The sequence below is a fragment of the Erpetoichthys calabaricus genome, chromosome 8 (assembly GCF_900747795.2).
Source record: "Erpetoichthys calabaricus chromosome 8, fErpCal1.3, whole genome shotgun sequence".
Taxonomy (NCBI): domain Eukaryota; kingdom Metazoa; phylum Chordata; class Cladistia; order Polypteriformes; family Polypteridae; genus Erpetoichthys; species Erpetoichthys calabaricus.
The window spans coordinates 148,954,948-148,975,320 of record NC_041401.2 but is presented as its reverse complement, the minus strand read 5'-3'; the positions used below and the strand labels follow the sequence as shown (position 1 = coordinate 148,975,320).

Sequence of the window (20,373 nt, the reverse complement as noted above, 5' to 3'; positions counted from 1 at the left end):
GACTTCAGATGGGTTGGACCAAGGCGTTCAAATATTTTCATTAAAACCAATGTAAGAGCAATAGCCCTGTAATCATTGAGGAAGCTTATTTTATCACTTTTGGGAACAGGAACAATAGCATAACATTTAACACTAGAATCTCTGAAGACTATGAAAAAAGTCGTAATGTCAGGCCATCTTAAATTCCATTGTACCTCTACATTGTTTTGCAAATGCGTCAATCAGCATAAGCAGCAAGCAGCCTGCTATCCCATCGCCAACCGACACAGCTGACGGGAGACGCAAAATTCTCAAAGGTCAAGTCTGTTTATCGGGTAAATAATAAATCGATATTTGGAATGCATACATTTCATGTAGGTTCCGTGCCTACAACAATCTGGGTAAATGTAGGATGACAGGAAATGAAAGGCAACAAATATTGAACACATAACTAAAATAAACTTTTTCATGTTATAGTAATAATGATAAAATGCTGATGTGAAGTGTATAATCCTTGGGGATTAAAAAAAAAAAGTATATTTAAGGTAAATTCTGTAAGTTTTTACCTAGATATTCAATTGTCACCACTATTATTGATATTCTGAATGCATTTGTTGTGCCCGAGATAGAATGGTCAAAATGTGCGATAGTGAGCACAGATAGAGCCCAAGCAATGTTGGGGCAACACGGCAGGATCACTGCGCATGTGAGCTGTTGCTCACCTCGGTATATTCTGCCTCTATTTCTGAATCAGTATAACTGAAAAGTTTCATCAATGCCTTGAGCACTCATTTTCATATCTGTTGGTCTCGTGATAGCCACAATAACTACGGCTTGCTGTTCCCAGTAGCATTAGAATACATCACGAGAACTGTTATAATACAGTAAAGTTTGTACTTTGCCGGTACCAACAAAGTTTAATTGGACACCAAACCTGTGAATGCAGTGATGTATTTATGAAACAATATTTAGATTCACCATACTCATCCAAATAAATTATTCACTAAATTAAGCATGTGTTAAACATTTAACCTATGTTTCCAGTCTTACTTTGAATTACAGTGACGTCTGTTGCGCATCGACAATTTTCATCTTCACATCATTATACATTTAGTGAATAGAAGTACACCCAAAGTGCAGTCAGTTTTTTAATTTTATACCTTAGCTCTAGTTTTACAGAATTTTAGATTTCTTATTTTCAACGAAAAACGTTTGTGTTTCATTTCAGTTATGTGGTAAGCAAAAAGGCAACATCATATAATACGCAATACAAGGTCACATTTCATATTGGCAGTGTATGCATATTATACTGTATACCTATATATACACACATACACACAATTTATTTTCTGTCTGGTATCTTGTGTAACTGACATCTCTTTCTTTGTATTTCTAATTTCAGTATCAGGATAGCATGAAGATTGCATTAGTAATTAATCAAATGGAAACATGTTAAGGTAAAGTGTTGCCTCTAGTTTACCTAAAATCTCATACAAAGGTCACTGTTTTTTAGAAGGAATGGAAAATGCAGAAACTACGTTTTCCCAGTGTACACATGGTCTGTGAAAGCACAGCACATAAAGATAAATACAGAAAATATTCAAAGCATGTGAAGTCAAAAATGATTTAACAGAGTTTGATTAAACAGATTTGTAGATATGTTTGCATTAATCTAAAAAACAGCTCCACAAAAACAAATACAAGTATTCATTTTACTGATTGCAAAACTAGGAATTTACATTAAAGCTAAACTACATAATTCTAACACCTACTTGGAACATTCATGCTCAGAAAATTAACTTGCAAAGCACCTATGTTGAGCTTTAAAATTAATACAAATGTTCTTACCTTTGGACTTGTGTAACTCAGTTTAGAGGAGGATACCTCTGTCCAGATGTATGGTGAAGCTACAAAGGATTATTAATTTACAATACGTTAAACATTTTTAGATAGATATAATGAATAGATATAAATATTACATTATCATTTTAGATGGATAGGAAATGCTACACGAATTAGTAGTGACTATAATAATCGTTAACTCATTTTCAGAATAACCTAGACAAGGTAAAGCACTGTACACAAAATGGTAAGAAACCTTTATTGCAGTGGACACAAGAGCAGATAATGATTATTTCCTTTTCACTGGCTGAATTTCTTACAACTTTTGATGGAAATAATAGCTTAATTTTTTAACAAAATCTACCATGGCATCAACATTTTATCAGTTAAAAAACTATATATCTTAGGACTGTGATAGGTGTGCTAAAAATTATTATTTACTCTGAAGATTGAAATAAATGAAAGGCTGGAAGATTTCTTTTTCATTTTTTTTCCATTGCTTTTGAGAACAAGTGCGTATCCCAACAGCAGGAGATGCATGGCAGGAACCAAACCTGCACAAGTATACATAATTTCAGAACTTCAGAATGTGCTAGTGGAAAATTCAAATAAGCTGAAAGCAAAACACAGAACTACTTCTGAGCATTATTTGATTTAACCTGCTCTAGCCTTTAAAGATACATTTTTGCTTAAGTAAAAAATAAAAAAATAAAGCATCTAATTAACATCAGTATTTACCCTGAGACACTGAACAAAGCAACTCTGTTGAAAAATTAAATTGAAAAGGAATTAACTATGCTGAAATGGCACATGATCTCCTAAATAACAATGCAGAAAATTACAATGTAAGAACAGTAAAAGCAGCAAGTTTACCCATTTAAACTGAAAATATTAAATTGTTCAAGAAAGTCCTCCACAAGGCCCAGTCTGATACTTACTTGAGAATAATAAATAACAATTAACAACCTTACAGTGTTTTAGATCAATAGCTAACTATCCATAGTAACTGGCAAAATCCATATATGTAGTAAGGAGTTTAAATACTGTACAAATGCCAACTGAGAGGTCAACTTTCACATCTAGAAATAGTGGATGAAAGCATGTGTCACCTTTTGTATTTAACTGCACTTTGTCAGCAGCCTTGGAGTCATACTTAAGTGTATTGTTTTGTGTTTTCAGGGACACACTAAGGGTACAACAGTTCAAAGCAGCACAGGCCTGAGACAGAATCCTAGATTTTTCCCCTCACACATAGAAAAAAAAGATATGCGAGATTAACATGTATATTTGAACTGACCTAGTAAGTGTGGGTATACGGTTGATTTTGTTCTATGGAATGTTTCCCCAGCCAAAACTGGTTCTTGTCTTTTTCCCTTATCTGCCACAATAGGTTTCAAGCCTCCTATAAGCCCAAATTTGATCTGAAAAAGTTAATACTTTATTCCTGTAATTACAAAAAGGATTTCTACAATTCACTATTTTTCACATATTTGTCACAATGTAGATTAGATTGAGGATCCTACGTTAATTCTCAACTGTTATATGTGCTTATACTGTGTGTACTGTTAAAAAAAAAAAAAGTAATACAAACCTGCAAATGTAAATGGATTGTTTTCCTCATCACTGAGCACTTTCACTGGGTTTTTAATAAAATGATGCCGTAAAACTAATATTTTCTTCTTTGGGTCAGATGTTATCTACAAATAAAAATATATACTAAATATATGCACACATATATACATATTTATACATATATACATTTATAAATGCATATATACACATATATTAATATATACACTGCTCAAAAAATTAAGGGAACACTAAATCATCACAGTCTAACTCCACATCAATTAAGCTTCAGGTATATTAATCTGTCCAGTTAAAAGCATAAGCTATTGTAAATCAACTTCACCTGCTTTAGAGCAAGACAATACCCAAAAAGGAAATGGTTTTACAGGTGGTGGCCAGAGACAACTGCTCTCTCCTTATCCTTCCTGATTGACACTTCTCATTTTGATGGTGTCCTTGTCATAACTGGTAGCATGAGGTGATACCTGCAGCTGATTGACATGCAGTCCAGCTCCTCCAGAATGGTACATCCATCCATGTCATCGCAAGAAGGTTTGCTGTGTCTCCCAGCAGAGTCTCAAGAGCATGGAGGAGATACCAGGAGAAGGCCATTACACAAGGATATCTTGACAGGGCTATAGAAGTGCATCAACCCAGCAGCAGGACCAGCATATGCCCCTTTGTTTGAGGAGGAAAAGGAGGAGCACTGCCAGAGCCATATAAAATGGCCTACAGCTGACTACAGTTTTGTGCATGTTTCTGACCAAACTGTCAGTAACAGACTCCATGAGGGCAGCATGAGGGCCAAATGTCCTCTAGGGGGACCTGGTCTCACATCCCATCATTGTGCTGCTTTATTAACATTCGCCAGAGAATACCACAATTGGCAACTCCATCATTGATACCCCGATTTCTTCACAGATGAGAGCAGGTTCACATTGAGCACATGTGAAAGACATGGAAAAGTTTGGAGACGCGTGGTGAGCATTATGCAACCTGCAATTTAATACAACATGACTGATTTGGCGGTGTGTCAGGGATGGTCTAGGGAGGCATACCCTTGGAGCGATTCACAGACAACGTGTCAGACAACGGTATCCTGACTGCTGTTTGGTACCAGGATGACATCCTCAGAGCCACTGTCAGACCTTGCACTGGTGCAGTGGGCCCTGGGTTCCTCTTGGTGCAGGACAATGCCTGGCCTCATGTGGCCAGAGTATGTAGGCAGCACATGCATGACGCAGGCATTGATGCCACTAATTGGCCTTCACATTCCCCAGACCTGAATCCAACCGAGAACCTCTGGGACAGTATGTATTGGTGCATTTGACACTGCCAAATAGTGCCACAGACAGGAGCACACTGATGCCCAGAGGACTGTTATTTCATTCAACAATTGTGTTAAAATTGGATGCATTCATCTTAACACTGTTTATTTGAAACCATGTCTGTGTTGGGTGATATTATGTCTGAGGTTTTGGGCCTTGATGGTGCACCCTATTGGTTAGAGTACACACACACTCACAGACACACAGTAAATATTCCACCACCACATTTTATGATGCACACTCTCAGAATTGTGACACAAATAAGCAAAGCAGTAGTCCACATAGAGTTAACAGACATTTGTTGTAATTCACTGCATTAAAGGAAAAGAGTAGGAGTCAGGAGAAAGAAGTCTTCATCTTTTGAGAGCCGAAATAGCCAAAAATGGAAGAAAATGTACAGGAAGAAATAGTTTTAAAAGTAGAAATGTATGTACTTGCTGAGAAATTCATGTCACAACTGTGCCTTCATGAATTTGCTGATCACTGGCTAGATTTAAGGCTTATGCCAGGCAAGCTCTACATAACTGCTGTATTCCCAGAGAAACACAGTAATAACATGTAATTTGAAAGAAAAGAGGTATGCTTTATGATAATAAAATGACTGCTTGGCAGTTTCCGTTACATTATTGATTCCAAGGAGGAAGGTTAAGTGATGGTACCTTAATCTTTGCTGTAAAGTCTGCAACCTTTCAACCCACTTTACTGCAGCAAACTAGAAGCACATGATGTTTTGCTTGTCAAATAGTAAATTATACATACTGGTTGGAAAGAGGAGAAAAGCTTCACTATCTAGTGACTTATAACATTCATTAATAAAGACAGCTTGATCATTACTTCCAGATTGCCTTTTTGCCCTAAGGATTTCAGCCAATAGTTTCCAAGGATTCCACAGCTTTAAATTGGAGTAATTTAGTGAAGTGGATAGATGGATGAAGCATGATTTTCTGATAGCGGTATCCTTGGCATCAAGATTTCTTTAGATAATTAAGAGTGTCGTTTTCTTTAAAAACAGTGAAAGTCAGTAAATTATTATGGTAATAAATGATTACCCCTCTGAAAAGCCTGCTGCAAAGTTTCATTTACTTCTTTAAATCCAATACTAGTCAACAGCTTGGCTTAAGCTATATAAAAACAGTTTTATAGATATGATTCATGTTAAGTGCCACTTTACTATTTATATCACATACAATTCTTACACTAAGCAAAGTGTGGCAATCAATCCTATCATTGAGTCAAAATACAGTATAAGTGGGCTAAAGCAAGACTTAATACACATTAAGAAGATACTTGATAAAACAATTTCAATGGGGCAATTTGCACATTCTTGCAAAATCTGTGAGCATTTTCCTCTTGGTAAACCATTTCTCTCCAAATATCCTAGAGTTGTTTGTGTTACATTAACTGGCAAGTCTAAATTAATCTGGTGTGAGTGCTGCCTCCTACTTATACAGGTTTGCCTCCCACTGTGTACCCAAAACACTTTCTGCTGTGCTTTTATGTACATAAAGCCTGGGTACCTGCTAAAACACGCATTTAATCTGTAAATGCAGTTTCCAGCAACTTAAATTAAACCTTTTGTGGGTTTCTCCATAAATCAAGTGAAGCATTATACACATATAGGTTAATTCAAATGGTTGTAACTGCAATATAATCTACCAGCTTCAAAACAGAGGTCAGATCATTGCTGCTATTAATTTTCAGCATGAATGTTCACAATCAGGGCACATTCAAGGGATTATAAGGAAGGAGTTAAAGAAAACTTCCATATGTTCTTTACCCAACAAATAAGTTTTTGTCCCTTCCCTTTCTCCTAATTCTTATAGTAGTTTCTTCTCAAAACCTTATGTGAAACTTGACTTTCATAGTATTGGCTGTTTGTCTAATGGCACATAAATGTAATATGTTTTTCTATCCTCTATGCGAACTAAAAATACATGAAAAAAAGTGTTTTATTTTTATTCAGTTCGATGTTGTTAATTAAACATAGGCTTGATATAGTCTTAAACACAGTCCAAGATAATTAAAACACTCCTTTATTGTATTACCATTCTGTTTTATTAAAAACTTTCCCCTCTAATTAAGGGTTTTATGTGGCAAGAGTATATGATAAAAATAAAATGCTAGCCTACCACATTATTTACTCCCACTAGACATATCCATTTATATTTGGACAATTTACAGATGTTGATAAACTTAACAGTTGGCCTGTGATCAGCTGAAAAAAATTGATCACTGGGAAAACCAACTCATAACTTAAATCGTCAATCAACACAAACAATCCTTGAACCACATGCTTGTATGCAGCATTGCTACTCTCTACACATAATACTACTTCAATTTAAACAAAGATAAAATAACCTGCGATTAACTAACCTGTTTAGTATTTGAATCATGAAGATCGAAGAATGCTCGAATAGTGGCAAGAACAAGTTCTTTACACCTGTAAAAGAATCAAGGAAATTGGATCAGAAAATAAAAAGATATGAATTTTTACATAATAAAAGTATATACATGTAAGAATCAGGTAAAATGCTCTTTTTTTTTTTTTTTTTTTTAATTTTATTGATTTTATTAAAATCAAATAACATTAATCAAGCCCCACCCCTGAGAAAGAGAGCTAGGCCAGCTGTCATCTTGCATGACATTGTGAGAGGAGAGCCGCAAATCTACAGGCACAGACAGATCTAATGATCTGCACAGATGGCAAGTGACGAGCGGGTGGGTGGGCAATATTTTAGAAGTAGGATCACAAGTGGTGAGGGGAGAGGCGTGGGACAGGATGTTGCCGATCACTCAATGCTAAAACTAACAGCGGGGATGAGGCGGAGCAGAGTTCACAAGCAAAGAGTATGAGGAGGTGAGCTTTCGAGAGGGGGTGGTACATGGTAATAGTGGGGGTGGAGCAACTTAATACAGTAGCAAGAAGTATGGAGAGGTGGGCGGGCGAGAAAGGGTTATACATGCTAATAGCGGGAGCGGAGCGGCAGTTCACAAGCAAAGAGGATGTGGAGATGGCCGGGCGAAGAGGACTGATAAAATAAAAAAAAAAAAAAAAAGAAAAAAAAAAAAAAAGACTAGGGGAACCAGCATGTCAGATATTAGAAAAAGGGCGTCAGGAAGTGACATCTCTGTTCTCAGTGTCAGTGCAGTTTGTGTAGTGCTGCTAAGCGTATAGCAGCTCTCTACTTGTTCAGTACATAGCAAACCAATATATATAAAGTTGTTTAAGCATTAGGTGTGTTGTGTGTGTAAAAATCCTTGTAGCACTCACTGTGGTTCCTGTTAAAGTGACTCCGTCTGCTGTTTTTATATTTGCTCATACTGAGGGTTTTGTTAAAGTGACCCCATCTGCTGTTCTTATATTTGCTCATATTTGGACCTGCGTCCATATTGCAAAAACTGGGAAGAAACCCTTGCACCACACACTGTGTCCTGAGCAAAACTTTTGTCACTGAATTGCTGAGGGTTTTGTTAAAGTGACCCATCTGCCATTCCTTTTTTGTTCATATCTTGCCCCGTGCATTGAATATCCAACAGGCTCTCACTTTCCCACTCAAAAGACTTATTCATAGGTACTTTTAATTTTTTCCAAACGTTTTACCAACATGAGCAAAAAAAGTGTTCAGAAAACAACACTGCTCAGTTATTTCAGAAAAGAGACGCCACAAACTAATGAAGGTGTGGCGTCAACTCCTGATGTGGCAATTTCAGACAAAGACATTGCAGAGGCTGGTCCATCAAGGGAAATCTCTTCAGCACACACTCTGCCAATTGATAAATCTAAGCACCGCTTATCCGGCATAAACAAACAATGATTTAAAGATTTTGATTGGCTAATGGTCAAAGAAAATGGTATGTGGTGCTTATTGTGCATGAAATATTCAAACAAACACCCCCCAAGGAGGGAGTTACCTTGGGTAAATGTGCCATGCACAAGAATTGGAAAAGAAAGCTTGCTGGACCATGAAAAAAGTAAAAGTAAAATGCACATCGAGTCTTCTGCGGACCTTTTAGGAAAGCGTGTACTAGAGCAAACTGGAATCGGTCAAATTGAAAGATCTGTATCTGTGTTAAATAACATACAGAGAGATGCCTTTGTGGCAGCTTTAAGATCCATGAATTGGTTGGCAAAAAATGAGTTGCTACATACAACGTTGTTTAAAAAGCTGTTGGAACACTGTAAAGAAATGGGTTGTTCCTTTTTACAACATCTCAATGTTGGTAAAAATGCATATTACTCCTCTGAAAGAATAATGCAAGAGCTGCTGGATGTCTTTGCATCAGAAATAAAAAGTCTAACATACTGAAAAATATACACACTAAAAATTTTTTCAGTATTCTGTGTGATGAAACCACAGACATCTCAATTGTAAAATAATTAATTATTTACATTAAATATGTTTGCCAGGTCACTAAAGAGGTCAGAGTTAGTTTTGTATCAACCCGCAATATGATTGATGGCAAAGCAGAGACTATAACCAACACACTGAGTGAGACTATGGACACTCTAGGCTTGAAAACTGCTAATCTGGTTGGACTAGGGTCAGATGGAGCGGCTGTTATGACTGGGAAACAGAAAAGTGTGGCAAAATTGCTTAAAGATAAAACATCTGGACTCTTGGTCAACTGCTACTGTGTAAACCACCGTTTGGCCCTTGCAAGTGCCGAAGCAGCAGCTGCTGTACCTTATTTAACAAAACTGAATGACATCGTAAGCCAGCTGTGCTATTTCTTCCAAATTCTTCAGTTAAGATGGCTGGTTTAACAGAAATTCAAAATATTCTGAACATTGCCCAGATTAAGCTGAAAATGACCACTGACACTAGATGACTGTCTCATGACTTTGCAGTACAGTCACTACGACAGTGTATGATGAGTGTCATAGCTGCGCTGGAAAGAGAGGCCACTGAACAAAATGACATAACAGCTGACGGATTAAGCTGATGTATTAAAACGTACAATTTTGTTTCCTCTCTGATGATGCTTTCAGATGTATTACCTTTGTTGTCCAACTTATCTAAGGCTCGGCAAAGGCATGATGTCAATCTTACCGAAAATTGAAAGCCATTCCTGGGAGATATGTTCAAAGCCTTCATCATTGTCTGACAGAAGAATGGTCAGATCTCCGCATTGTTTATACACAGAGTGATGTAATGTCAATCAAAACTGCAATATATGATAAATACCTAGAGACAGTTGTCAAGCACCTAGATGCAAGATTCCCTGACATGCCAATTATTTCCAGCTTTTCAAAAGTCTTCAATGCAGAAACTCATGATTCAAGTGAGTCTGCTGAAATTCTTTTTGATCATTACTCCAAAAATGGTAGCCCTCCAATTTTAAAATATGAAAGCAGGAGGCAAGAATGGACAGTTGCGTCAAAAATGATCTGAAGTCAATCATACAAAGGCTTCAATCCAAAACAGATTTTACTAAAAATGGCAACGACATCAGAGCTCAAAGAGTCATTTCCAAATTTAGCCAAACTAGCTCATATTGGGCTAGTGATCCCAGTGAGCACAGCAGAATGTGAAAGGGGTTTTTGTGCCCTTAAAAGGATCACAGACATGTTTGAGAAATCGCATGAATCAAAGCATGCTAAATAAGCTCATGCTGATCTCCTTGCAGGGCCCAGATCATGGGGACTTTGATTATGGGAAAGCTGCAGACAACTGGGCCTCTAGGAAGAAAAGAAGAATAAATATTTAACTGAAGACACCTTCTGCATATGCAAGTTGGCTTTGAGGAATATTTTTGAATTTTTCTTCATTAGGTTTCCAATAATTTTTTTTTATTGTTTTCACTTTTCTTCACGTCACTGACAATACTTGTGCCTCTTGGTTTATGTCATAATAATTGTTATTTAAAATTTTTGTTAGGGTTGCAGGATCCTGAATTGGATACTTCTTAAATTTAATAAAAATATTCTGGCACAAGTGTCAAACCATAAAAAAGGAAATCAAATCGAGCATTGGAAAATAATAATAATAAAAATAGTGCACGTTTAATTTTCCCCACCACCAAATTTCCTCATCCCACCCCACCCGGCTACTTTTTCATGCCACCCGGCTGGAAAAAATTTCTGTGGAGAACACTGATACTGGTACTGTAATTATACATCCTTTTCCCTTCTCATCCAATTTTTGTTTATGCTTTAATTACAATTATATGTGCTTATGTATGTGTGGAAGAAATTAATAATTCTCTTTTTTTTATTCTTCTAAAGGGGACTGTTCAATATCATACCCTTGGTTTATTGTTATTGTTATTATTGTATTAGGATTTACTATTCCTGTCCAGAGCCACTTTTTAACACCATTCCCTGGGTTTACTATTTTACTCTCTCAAGACAGCTGAAGATTATATTTTATGCTTATAGTAATCAGGGGTGCGGAAATCCAACGCCCAACTCGTCCGACACGGGTAAATTGACCATCGGACAAGAGTGTTTTTCTGGTTTCAGTTGTCCGCGGACAAGTGCAATTTTCTGGAGAAAAAAATATTATATGTGCTGTGCAGGGCACATTTTACCACTACTTTCACATTTTAAACATTTGGGTACGTACTTTGTGCGGAAACAGTCTACTTAGGCATGTTCTTCATGTCTCAAATTGGTCTTCAATATTGTTTACAAAATGACGGCTGATTTTTCAAAGGGGAAGCACTCTTATGGTCTTACATAAGTATTTTACCCTAATATTTACACGCTTGGAGATGCGATCATTTTTTTCATACCGATATTATGATGTAATCTGATGATTACGATTTTTCATTATAAATCGATAACTTTAATATATTACCAGTAACGGCACACTGCACGATAACATGCAGTGAATACACTTGACTTGAGCATTCATAGTATTCATCCTCTTTTTCTGTACGTTTAGCATTCATTTGCTCAGAGGTTGATGCGCTTGCTGCTTCCTGAGCAGCTCTTCTTTACTCCACCCTAGCGGCCCGCTGCTTCTCTTCTTTCGTTGGCATCTTTTCGCGTTAAAACTGATTTCGTTTTTGTGTTGCAATTACTTAGTACGTTTTCTTTAATTTTTCACTTAAGCTGGCACTTAAGTCTTCAATCTGCCTCAAGAATGATTAGCGAAGGTGGTGGGGAATGAGAACGGCTCCTATACGCATGCGCCGCCCTGCTGCGCGGTGCCGAGAGTTGATACAACAATAAAATAAAAATAAAGAGTAATACAAATCATCACCCTGAAAGCAGATAGTAGACATCACTTAGTATATGTGTACCAAATTTCAAGTCAAAAGGTGAAATGGTTTGCGAGCTACAGGTGATTTAAAATCCTGGACAGACAAACAAACAGCCACGGTAGCATATTAGGCCTATAGGAGAAGATTGATAAAATTCATTGTTTCTACGTAAAAATGCAGTCATTTTACTTACAATACAAATGTTTTCACCACATAACAAAGCTTGTTTTGGCAGTTAATCTTTCCTGAAATTTGCGATTTCGTGCAGGTTGTGATATATTGGGAATTAAGAAATTTATTGTGTGACATCAATTTTGATGAGCTGTCAATAGATCATTTTTGATTAGCGAATATTTCATATAAAACAAGTTGGTTTTGCGCTGTCAGTTTATTAAAAATAAAGAAGAAAACATTCTAACGGTTTCCAAAGGTTATGAAATATCTATAAAAATCTTCACTGTAACTGTAGTATGTGAAACAGAACTAGTGTAGCTATAATGAAGGCATTGTTTATTAGTGAGTTAAAATGATAAGGGAATCTTTTATATAATGTTCTAGAGCAAGGTGGCAAAATACTACTCCCTGAAAGAACTTTTTTTAGTTTTAAAATGAAAGGCAGTTTTGGTATCAATGAAAGAAATCAGAAAAAAAAAAAACTATTTTTCACTTTTGTTATTTGTTTATGGGCAAGTGAATTTAACTGGCGGACAAGTGGATTTTCTAAGTTTACTTGTCCGTGGACAAGTAGAAAAAAATTTGATTTCCGCACCCCTGGTAATTGGACTGTATTAGCAATAGATATCCCAATTTTATTCCTCATACGCCGCTGCTAGGGAGCTTGTTTTGTTTTGGACACGGTCCGTCTCTAAGTATGTCAGAGGACTGGGACTTTGGGAAGAGTCTAGGGGGAGAGAGAAAGAGAGCAAGCTATCTCATAATTATAAGAATTAAAAGGACAGATTAAAGTGCCAATGTAACAATAGGTTTCATGGCAATAACTCCTGGGAAAAATGGAAACTAAGGTCAAAGCTGTCTGATTTTCAGTTAAGACTAAAAAATGACAACAAAAGTTCAGAAGCAATGTCTCCAAGAATGGACAGTTAACTTTGTGAACTGGAATGTTAAAGGCCTGAATCACAAATTAAAGAGAAAGAAAGTATTCTCTCACTTAACAGGTCTAAACGCTAAAATAGTATTTTTACAAGAGACCCACTTATTAAGCAAGGATCAGTTTTGGCTGCAGAGACTGGACTGGCCAAATGTTCCATTCCAGCTATACAAAGAAAACTGGAGGTGTGGGAATTCTTATACATAGAACAGTCTCATTTGTAGTATCAGATGTAGTGTCTGATCCTAAAGGGAGATACGTGATTGTCATAGGTAATTTATTTAACTGTAAAGTGATTTTGAAAAATATCTATGCACCCAATGTCGATGATAGGGAATTCATGCAAAATGTATTTGCATTCATTCATAATGTGAACACTCATAAAATTATAATGGCTGGGGACTTTGTGCTTTAAATCCAGACCTAGATAGGTCTCCTGCCAAAGGAGTGATGACATCTAACACAGCAAAGACAATTACACAGTTTGTTAACTGACCACAACTTATCAGACCCCTGGAGATTTCTAAACCTAAACTCAAGAGCATACTCCTTCTACTCACCAGTGCATCATTGCTACTCAAGAACTGATTATTTCTTTGCAGATAACAACTTCTTGTCTCTGATTAAATTGTGTAAGTACGACGCTGTTATTTCTGACCATGCCCCCTTGATTTTGGAGCTAAAATCACTATGCCCCACATACTCATCTTGCAGATGGTGTCTTAATCCACTTTTATTAGCAGACGAGAACTGTACAGAATTTATATCCAAGCAAATTTTTTTTTGAGACAAATACATCCTCAGAGGTTTTTGCAAGAACAATATGAGAAACCCTGAAGGCCTTCTTAAGAGAACAGATCATCTCATAGGTTTCCCACAGAAATAAATTGGAAACCATGAATGTATCAGAGCTAATCAATGAAATTACTAGAATAGATCAAGAACATGCCAGGTGTCTAAGTGAGGTGCTTCATAGGAAAAGGCAGGCTCTGCATTCAGAGCTCAACCTCTTAACAACTAAAGAAACTGAACAACTCATACTTAAATCAAGACATCATTATTACGAACATGGACAGAAAGCTAATAAGATCTTAGATCAACAAATCCACAAGCAAGAAGTTCACAAAGCATTCCCAGCATTCACAAACACAAAAGGAGACAAAATCATTGACCATAAAATATAATGCACACATTTAGAGACTACTATACATCCTTATATTCTACTGAGTTTAAAGAAGACAAGACACAATCTAATACTTTTCTAGCTGCTTTACAGATACCACAGATAAATACTCTTAGTGCAGAGGAACTGGATAAACCTCTTGCACTATCAGAATTACTAGATGCTATAAACTCACTGCAGAGTGGAAAAGCAGCAGGCCCTAATGGCTACCATGCCAAATTTTATAAGAAATTCTCAACTCAGCTAGCTCCCCTTCTATTAGCAAAATTTACAGAAGCTAGAGGAAAAAAAAATCTCTTAAAATTTTCGCCAAGCATTAATTACCGTCTTTCCTAAACAAAATAAGGACTTACTAAAATGTGCATTGTACAGACCAATCTCACGTCTGAATAAAATGTTAAGATACTCTCCAAAGTCCTAGCTAGAAGGATGGAGAAAATGCTGCCTTCGGTAATATCACAAGACCAAACAAGATTTATTGATTTTTTTAATTTATTTTATTAATTTAATAGTAATCATATGGTACATATAGATCAATTTTTACAAAAAATAGGATTGAAAACAAATCAAACCCCACCCCTGAGAAGGAGAGCATGGCCAAAGGAGTAAAACTTAAGGCTTGTAAAACATGCCTAAATTATTGAGTTTAATAGGGGGGAAAAAAAAAAAAAAAGATAAATGGAGAAGGTAAAGAAATGCGGAAATAATTATCTCTTCTTATTCTAAAATATTATTGATTAGATCCTGCCAGGTTTTGAAAAAATTCTGTACAGATCCCCTAACTGAGAATTTGATTTTTTCCAACTTCAAATAATATAAAACATCGGTTTCCCACTGACTTATTAGAGGAGAGTTAGGATTCTTCCAATTTAACAAGATCAGTCTGCGTGCCAAAAGTATAGTGAATGCAATCACAGTTTGCTTGTCCTTATCCATTTCAAATCCATCTGGAAGAACACCAAACACAGCTATTAATGGGTTAGGAGGGATTGTGACACCAAGGCTGTCTGAAAGGCACTTAAAAATTTTGGTCCAAAATGATGTTAATTTGGTGCATGCCCAAAACATGTGACCCAGTGAGGCAGGAGCTTGGTTGCAGCGTTTGCAGGTTGGATCTTGCCCTGGGAACATTTTGGACAGTTTTAAGCGAGACAGATGAGCTTGATATATAATTTTGAGTTGAATAATTCTATGCTTTGCGCATATGTAGCGCGAGTGAATTTTCTGCATTGCTACCTTCCATTCCTTTTCTGATATATTAATTAAGAGATCTTTTTCTCATTGTACTCTTGGATCTTTGAAAGGAAGGGACTCTAATAAAATTTTATATATTGCAGAAATGGTGTCTAAGTCCTCGAAGTTGAGCAGTATTTTTTCCAGCATGGTGGAGGGTACGAGATGAGGAAAATCGGGCAGGTTCTGTTTGACAAAGTTTCGAATTTGAAGATAGTGAAAGAAATATGTAGCTGGAAGGTTAAATTTGGAATGTAATTGTTCAAAGGATGCAAATATATCGTCTATATAAAGATCTCTGAGCAGTTTAATCCCAAATCTTTTCCAGATATTATAAACTGGATATGTTTGCATGGGATGAAAGAGATGGTTCTCTTGCAGGGGTGCCACAGATAGAAGATTTTCCATCTTAAATTGCTTTTTAAATTGGTTCCATGTTCTGAGTGAGTGAAGCACAACTGGGTTATTAGTATATTTGCGATAACTTGCATTTATTGGAGCGCAGAGCAGGGAATATAAAGAAGTGCTGCAGGATTTTACTTCTATTGCAGACCAGGCCTGTGTATGTTCATTTATTTGTGTCCAGGTTTTTATGCCTCGTATGTCTGCTGCCCAGTAATAAAACTGAAAATTAGGTAGAGCCATCTCTGTAGGGTCGCTCTTCGGATATGTGAATGTTCCAAATAAATGAGGTTATGGTTGAATCTAATTGCTTAAGAAATGATTTACCGATATATATTGGGATGTTTTGAAATAAAAAAAGAAGCTTAGGAAGGATATTCATCTTAACAACATTAATTCTTCCGGCTAGAGTGAGATGAAGGGTTGACCATCTATGCAAGTCTTGCTTAATTTTTTCCATACAGATGGCAAAATTTTGTTGATAAAGAGCTTTATGTTTACTTGTGATATTTACTCCATGGTATTTAAACTGATCTGCTATGGTAAAAGGTAGGGTGTCCAATCTGATATTCTATACTTGTGAATTCACTGGAAAGAGTATACTTTTATTCAAATTAATTCTGAGACCAGAGATCTTTTGAAAATCTGAAAGTGCTGTTAAAACTGCAGGCACAGTGTTTTCTGGTTCTGATATATATAAAACCATATCATCTGCATATAGAGAAATTTTCTGTTCCAGTCCTTCTCGGATAATCCCCTTTATCTGATAAGAATTTCAACAGTGGACTGCCAGTGGTTCAATGGCGATTGCAAACAGCAGTGGTGAAAAAGGGGCATCCTTGTCTGGTGCCACCTTCTAGTTTAAAGTAGTCTGAACTAATGTTGTTAATACAGACTGACGCTTCTGGACTGGTGTACAGTAGTTTAATCCATGCACAAATATTCGGGCCAGACCCAAATTTCTCCAATGCAGTGAAAAGGTAGTTCCATTCAATCATATCAAATGCTTTTTCTGCATCCAATGATAATATCATCTCTGGGGTGTTTGACTTTGCTGGTGAATATATTACATTAAACAGGCATCGAAGGTTGGAAGATAAGTGTCGGCCTTTAATAAATCCAGTTTGACCCTGTGATATTACTGAAGGCAGCACTTTCTCCATCCTTCTAGCTATAATTTTTGAGAGTATCTTAACATCATTATTCAGAAGTGAAAATGGTCTGTATGATGCACATTGTAACAAGTCCTTATTTTGTTTAGGAAAGACGGTGATTAATGCTTGACGAAAGGTTTGAGGTAGAATTTGATTGTCTCTAGCTTCTGTAAATGTTGCCAATAAGAGGGGAGCTAGCTGAGTGGAGAATTTCTTATAAAATTCTATAGAATAGCCATCAGGGCCTGCTGATTTCCCACCTTGAAGTGACTTATAGCATCTTGTAATTCTGATAGGGTCAGAGGTTTATCCAGTTCCTCAGCACTAAAAGCATCTATTTGTGGTATCTGTAATGTTTCCAGAAATGCATTAGATTGTGTGTTGTTTTTCTTTAAACTCAGTAGAATATAAGGTTTTATAGTAGTCTCTAAATGTGTGCATTATATTTTTATGGTCAATGATTTAATCTCCATTAGTGTTAGTGATTACTGGGATTGCATTGCAAACTTCTTGCTTGTGGATTTGTTGAGTTAAAAGCTTATTAGCTTTCTCTCCGTGTTCATAGTAATGTTGTCTTGATTTATAAATAGGTTGTTCAGTTTCTTTAGTTGTCAAGATGTTGAGTTCTGTATGCAATGCCTGCCTTTTCCTATGAAGAGCTTCACTTGGACGCCTGGCTTGTTCTTCGTCTATTCTAGTAATTTCGCTTCTTAGCTCTGACACTTTCTTGGTTTCTAATTTATTTCTGTGGGAAAGATATGAAATAATCTGTCCTCTTAAGAAGGCCTTTAGAGTTTCTCAGAGTGTTACTGCAGAGACCTCTGAGGGTTTGTTTGTCTCTAGGAAGAAGCTAATTTGTTTGGATATAAATTCTGTACAGTTCTCGTCTGCTAATATAAGTGGGTTAAGGCACCATCTGCGAGGTGAGTGTGGGGGATATAATGATTTTAGCTCCAAAACTAGAGGTGCATGGTCAGAGATAACAATTGTGTCATATTTACAAGATTTAATCCTGGGCAAGAAATTATTATCTATAAATTCTTGAGTAGCTGTGATGCACTGGTGAGTAGAACAAATATGTTCTTGAGTTTGGGTTTAGAAACCTCCAGGGGCCTGATAAGTTGTGGTCATTTAAAAACTGTGTAATTGTCTTTGCAGTGTTAGATGTCATCCCCCCCTGTGGCAGGAGTCCTATCTAAGAGTGGACTTAAAACACAATTAAAGTCCCCAGCCATTATAATTTTATGAGTGTTCACATTGGGAATGGATGCAAATAGATTTTGCATGAATTCCTTATCATTGACATTGGGTGCATAAACATTTATTAAAATCATTTTACAGTTAAATAAGTTGCCCATGACCATCAAATATCTCCCTTCAGGATCCGATACTACATCTGATGCTACAAATGGGACTGTTCTATGTATGAGAATTCCCACACCTCTAGTTTTCTTCGTAAAGCTAGAATGGAACATTTGGCCAGTCCAGTCTTTTGTAGCTGGAATTGATCCTTGCTTCTTAAGTGGGTCTCCTGTAAAAATACTATTTTAGCATTTAAGCCTGTTAGGTCTTTCTCTTTAATTCGTGATTCAGGCCTTTAACATTCCAGCTCACAAAATTAACTGTTCCATCATGGAGGCGTTGATTCTGAATTTTTAATGTCATTTTATAGTCTTAACTGGTAGTGAGGCAGTTTTACTCTTAATTTCTAATTTTCCCACGAGTTATTGCCATACAGCCTTTTGTTGCGTTGATAGTTATAAGGATTAAAAGGATAGATTAGATATAGCCTGCTCTCCTTCTCTCCCCCACCCCACCATTTTTCCTCCCCACATGAAGCTAGACCCCACTTCACAATGTCCCAGTCCTCTGACATACCGAGAGACAGAGCACGTCCAAAACAAAACAAGCCAACACAAGCAGTGCCGTTTGAGAATTAAAAATTAGAGATAGTATTTAGACTTTAGCTGCAATAGATATCTGCCAAAAATATAATCAACAGTCTTTAAGCTTAAAATATACAAACAACATTTATTACAAGGCAGACACTTATCTTGTTTAATGTAACGCCTGTTTAATGTAATATATTCCCCCACAAAGTCAAACACCCCGGACATATCATTGGATGCAGAAAAATCATTTGACATGGTTGAATGGAACTACCTTTTCACTACATTCGAGAGATTAGGGTTTGGCTTGAACATCTGTGCATGGATCAAACTACTGTATGCCAATCCAGAAGCTTCAGTTTGTATTAAAAACATTAATTCAGACTACTTTAAACCAGGAGCGTGACACCAGACAAGGATGCCCCTTGTTACCACTGCTTTTTGCAAACGCCATTGAGCCACTGGCAATTCAATGTCAAAATGCTATTGAGATAAAGGAGATTATCAGAGAAGGACTGGAACAGAAAGTTTCTCTATATGCAGATGATATAATACTGTATATATCAGATCCACAAAATAATGTGCCTGCAGTCCTAACAGCACTAACAGAATTTCAAAAGATTTCTGGCCTCAGAATCAATTTGAATAAAAGTGTGCTCTTCCCAGTGAATTCTCAAGCATACAATATTAGATTGGACACCTTCCCTTTTTGTCATCGCAGATCAGTATAAATGCCTAGGGCTAAAAATCACAAATAAATATAAAATGCTCTTCTTACAAGATTTTTTCACAACTTTGATAAAAGGAATAGATATATAAGAAAGGTTAAATGAAATCAACTTTACCAATAAATGTCTATAGATACTACATTCTTGAACAACAACTACTCAGAGAAATAGAGCAGGTTAAAAGAAAAACCTCAAGTAAACTTTTTTCATGTTGTCATTATGGGGTGTTGTGTGTAGAATTCTGAGGAAAAAATTTTGGAATAAGGCTGTAACATAACAAAATGTGGAAAAAGTGATGCTCTGTGAATACTTTCCGGATGCACTGTATGTTGTGCCAAGCTATTCATTCATCCATCCATCCATCCATTATCCAACTGCCATAGCCTAACACAAGGTCACGGGGGTCTGCTGGAGCCAATCTCAGCCAACACAGGGCGCAAGGCAGGAACAAATCCCAGGCAGGGTGCCAGCCCACTGCAGGGCACACACAAACACAAACACCCACCCACCAAGAACACACTAGGGACAATTTAGGATCGCCAATGCACCTAACCTGCATGTCTTTGGACTGCTACCACTGCACCACCGTGCCGCCCCTGTGCCAAGCTATTGAAATGGCAAATGCCCATCCTGGAATTAATGCGCAAGAGTCTTCTCCTTTTTAGTCTGCACAACTTACCATAACGATGATGTGATTTGATCAATTTTTTTAGCTATATGATCCACAAGTTGAAAACTACATTTAACTC

The 20,373-nt window shown here is 36.7% G+C and overlaps 1 protein-coding gene across 1 annotated transcript in view; it reads right to left on the bottom strand.

The window, feature by feature from the left end:
* The window catches only part of pgap1 (post-GPI attachment to proteins inositol deacylase 1), a 319,938-nt gene that overhangs the window by 240,818 nt on the left and 58,747 nt on the right, over positions 1–20,373 (bottom strand). The window contains exons 7-9 of the mRNA XM_051930514.1: positions 7,092–7,158; positions 3,413–3,518; positions 1,828–1,886 (exon numbers count right to left, since the gene is read on the bottom strand). Coding sequence (XP_051786474.1) covers positions 1,828–1,886; positions 3,413–3,518; positions 7,092–7,158 — 232 coding nt within the window. The remainder of the gene's footprint in view (positions 1–1,827; positions 1,887–3,412; positions 3,519–7,091; positions 7,159–20,373) is intronic.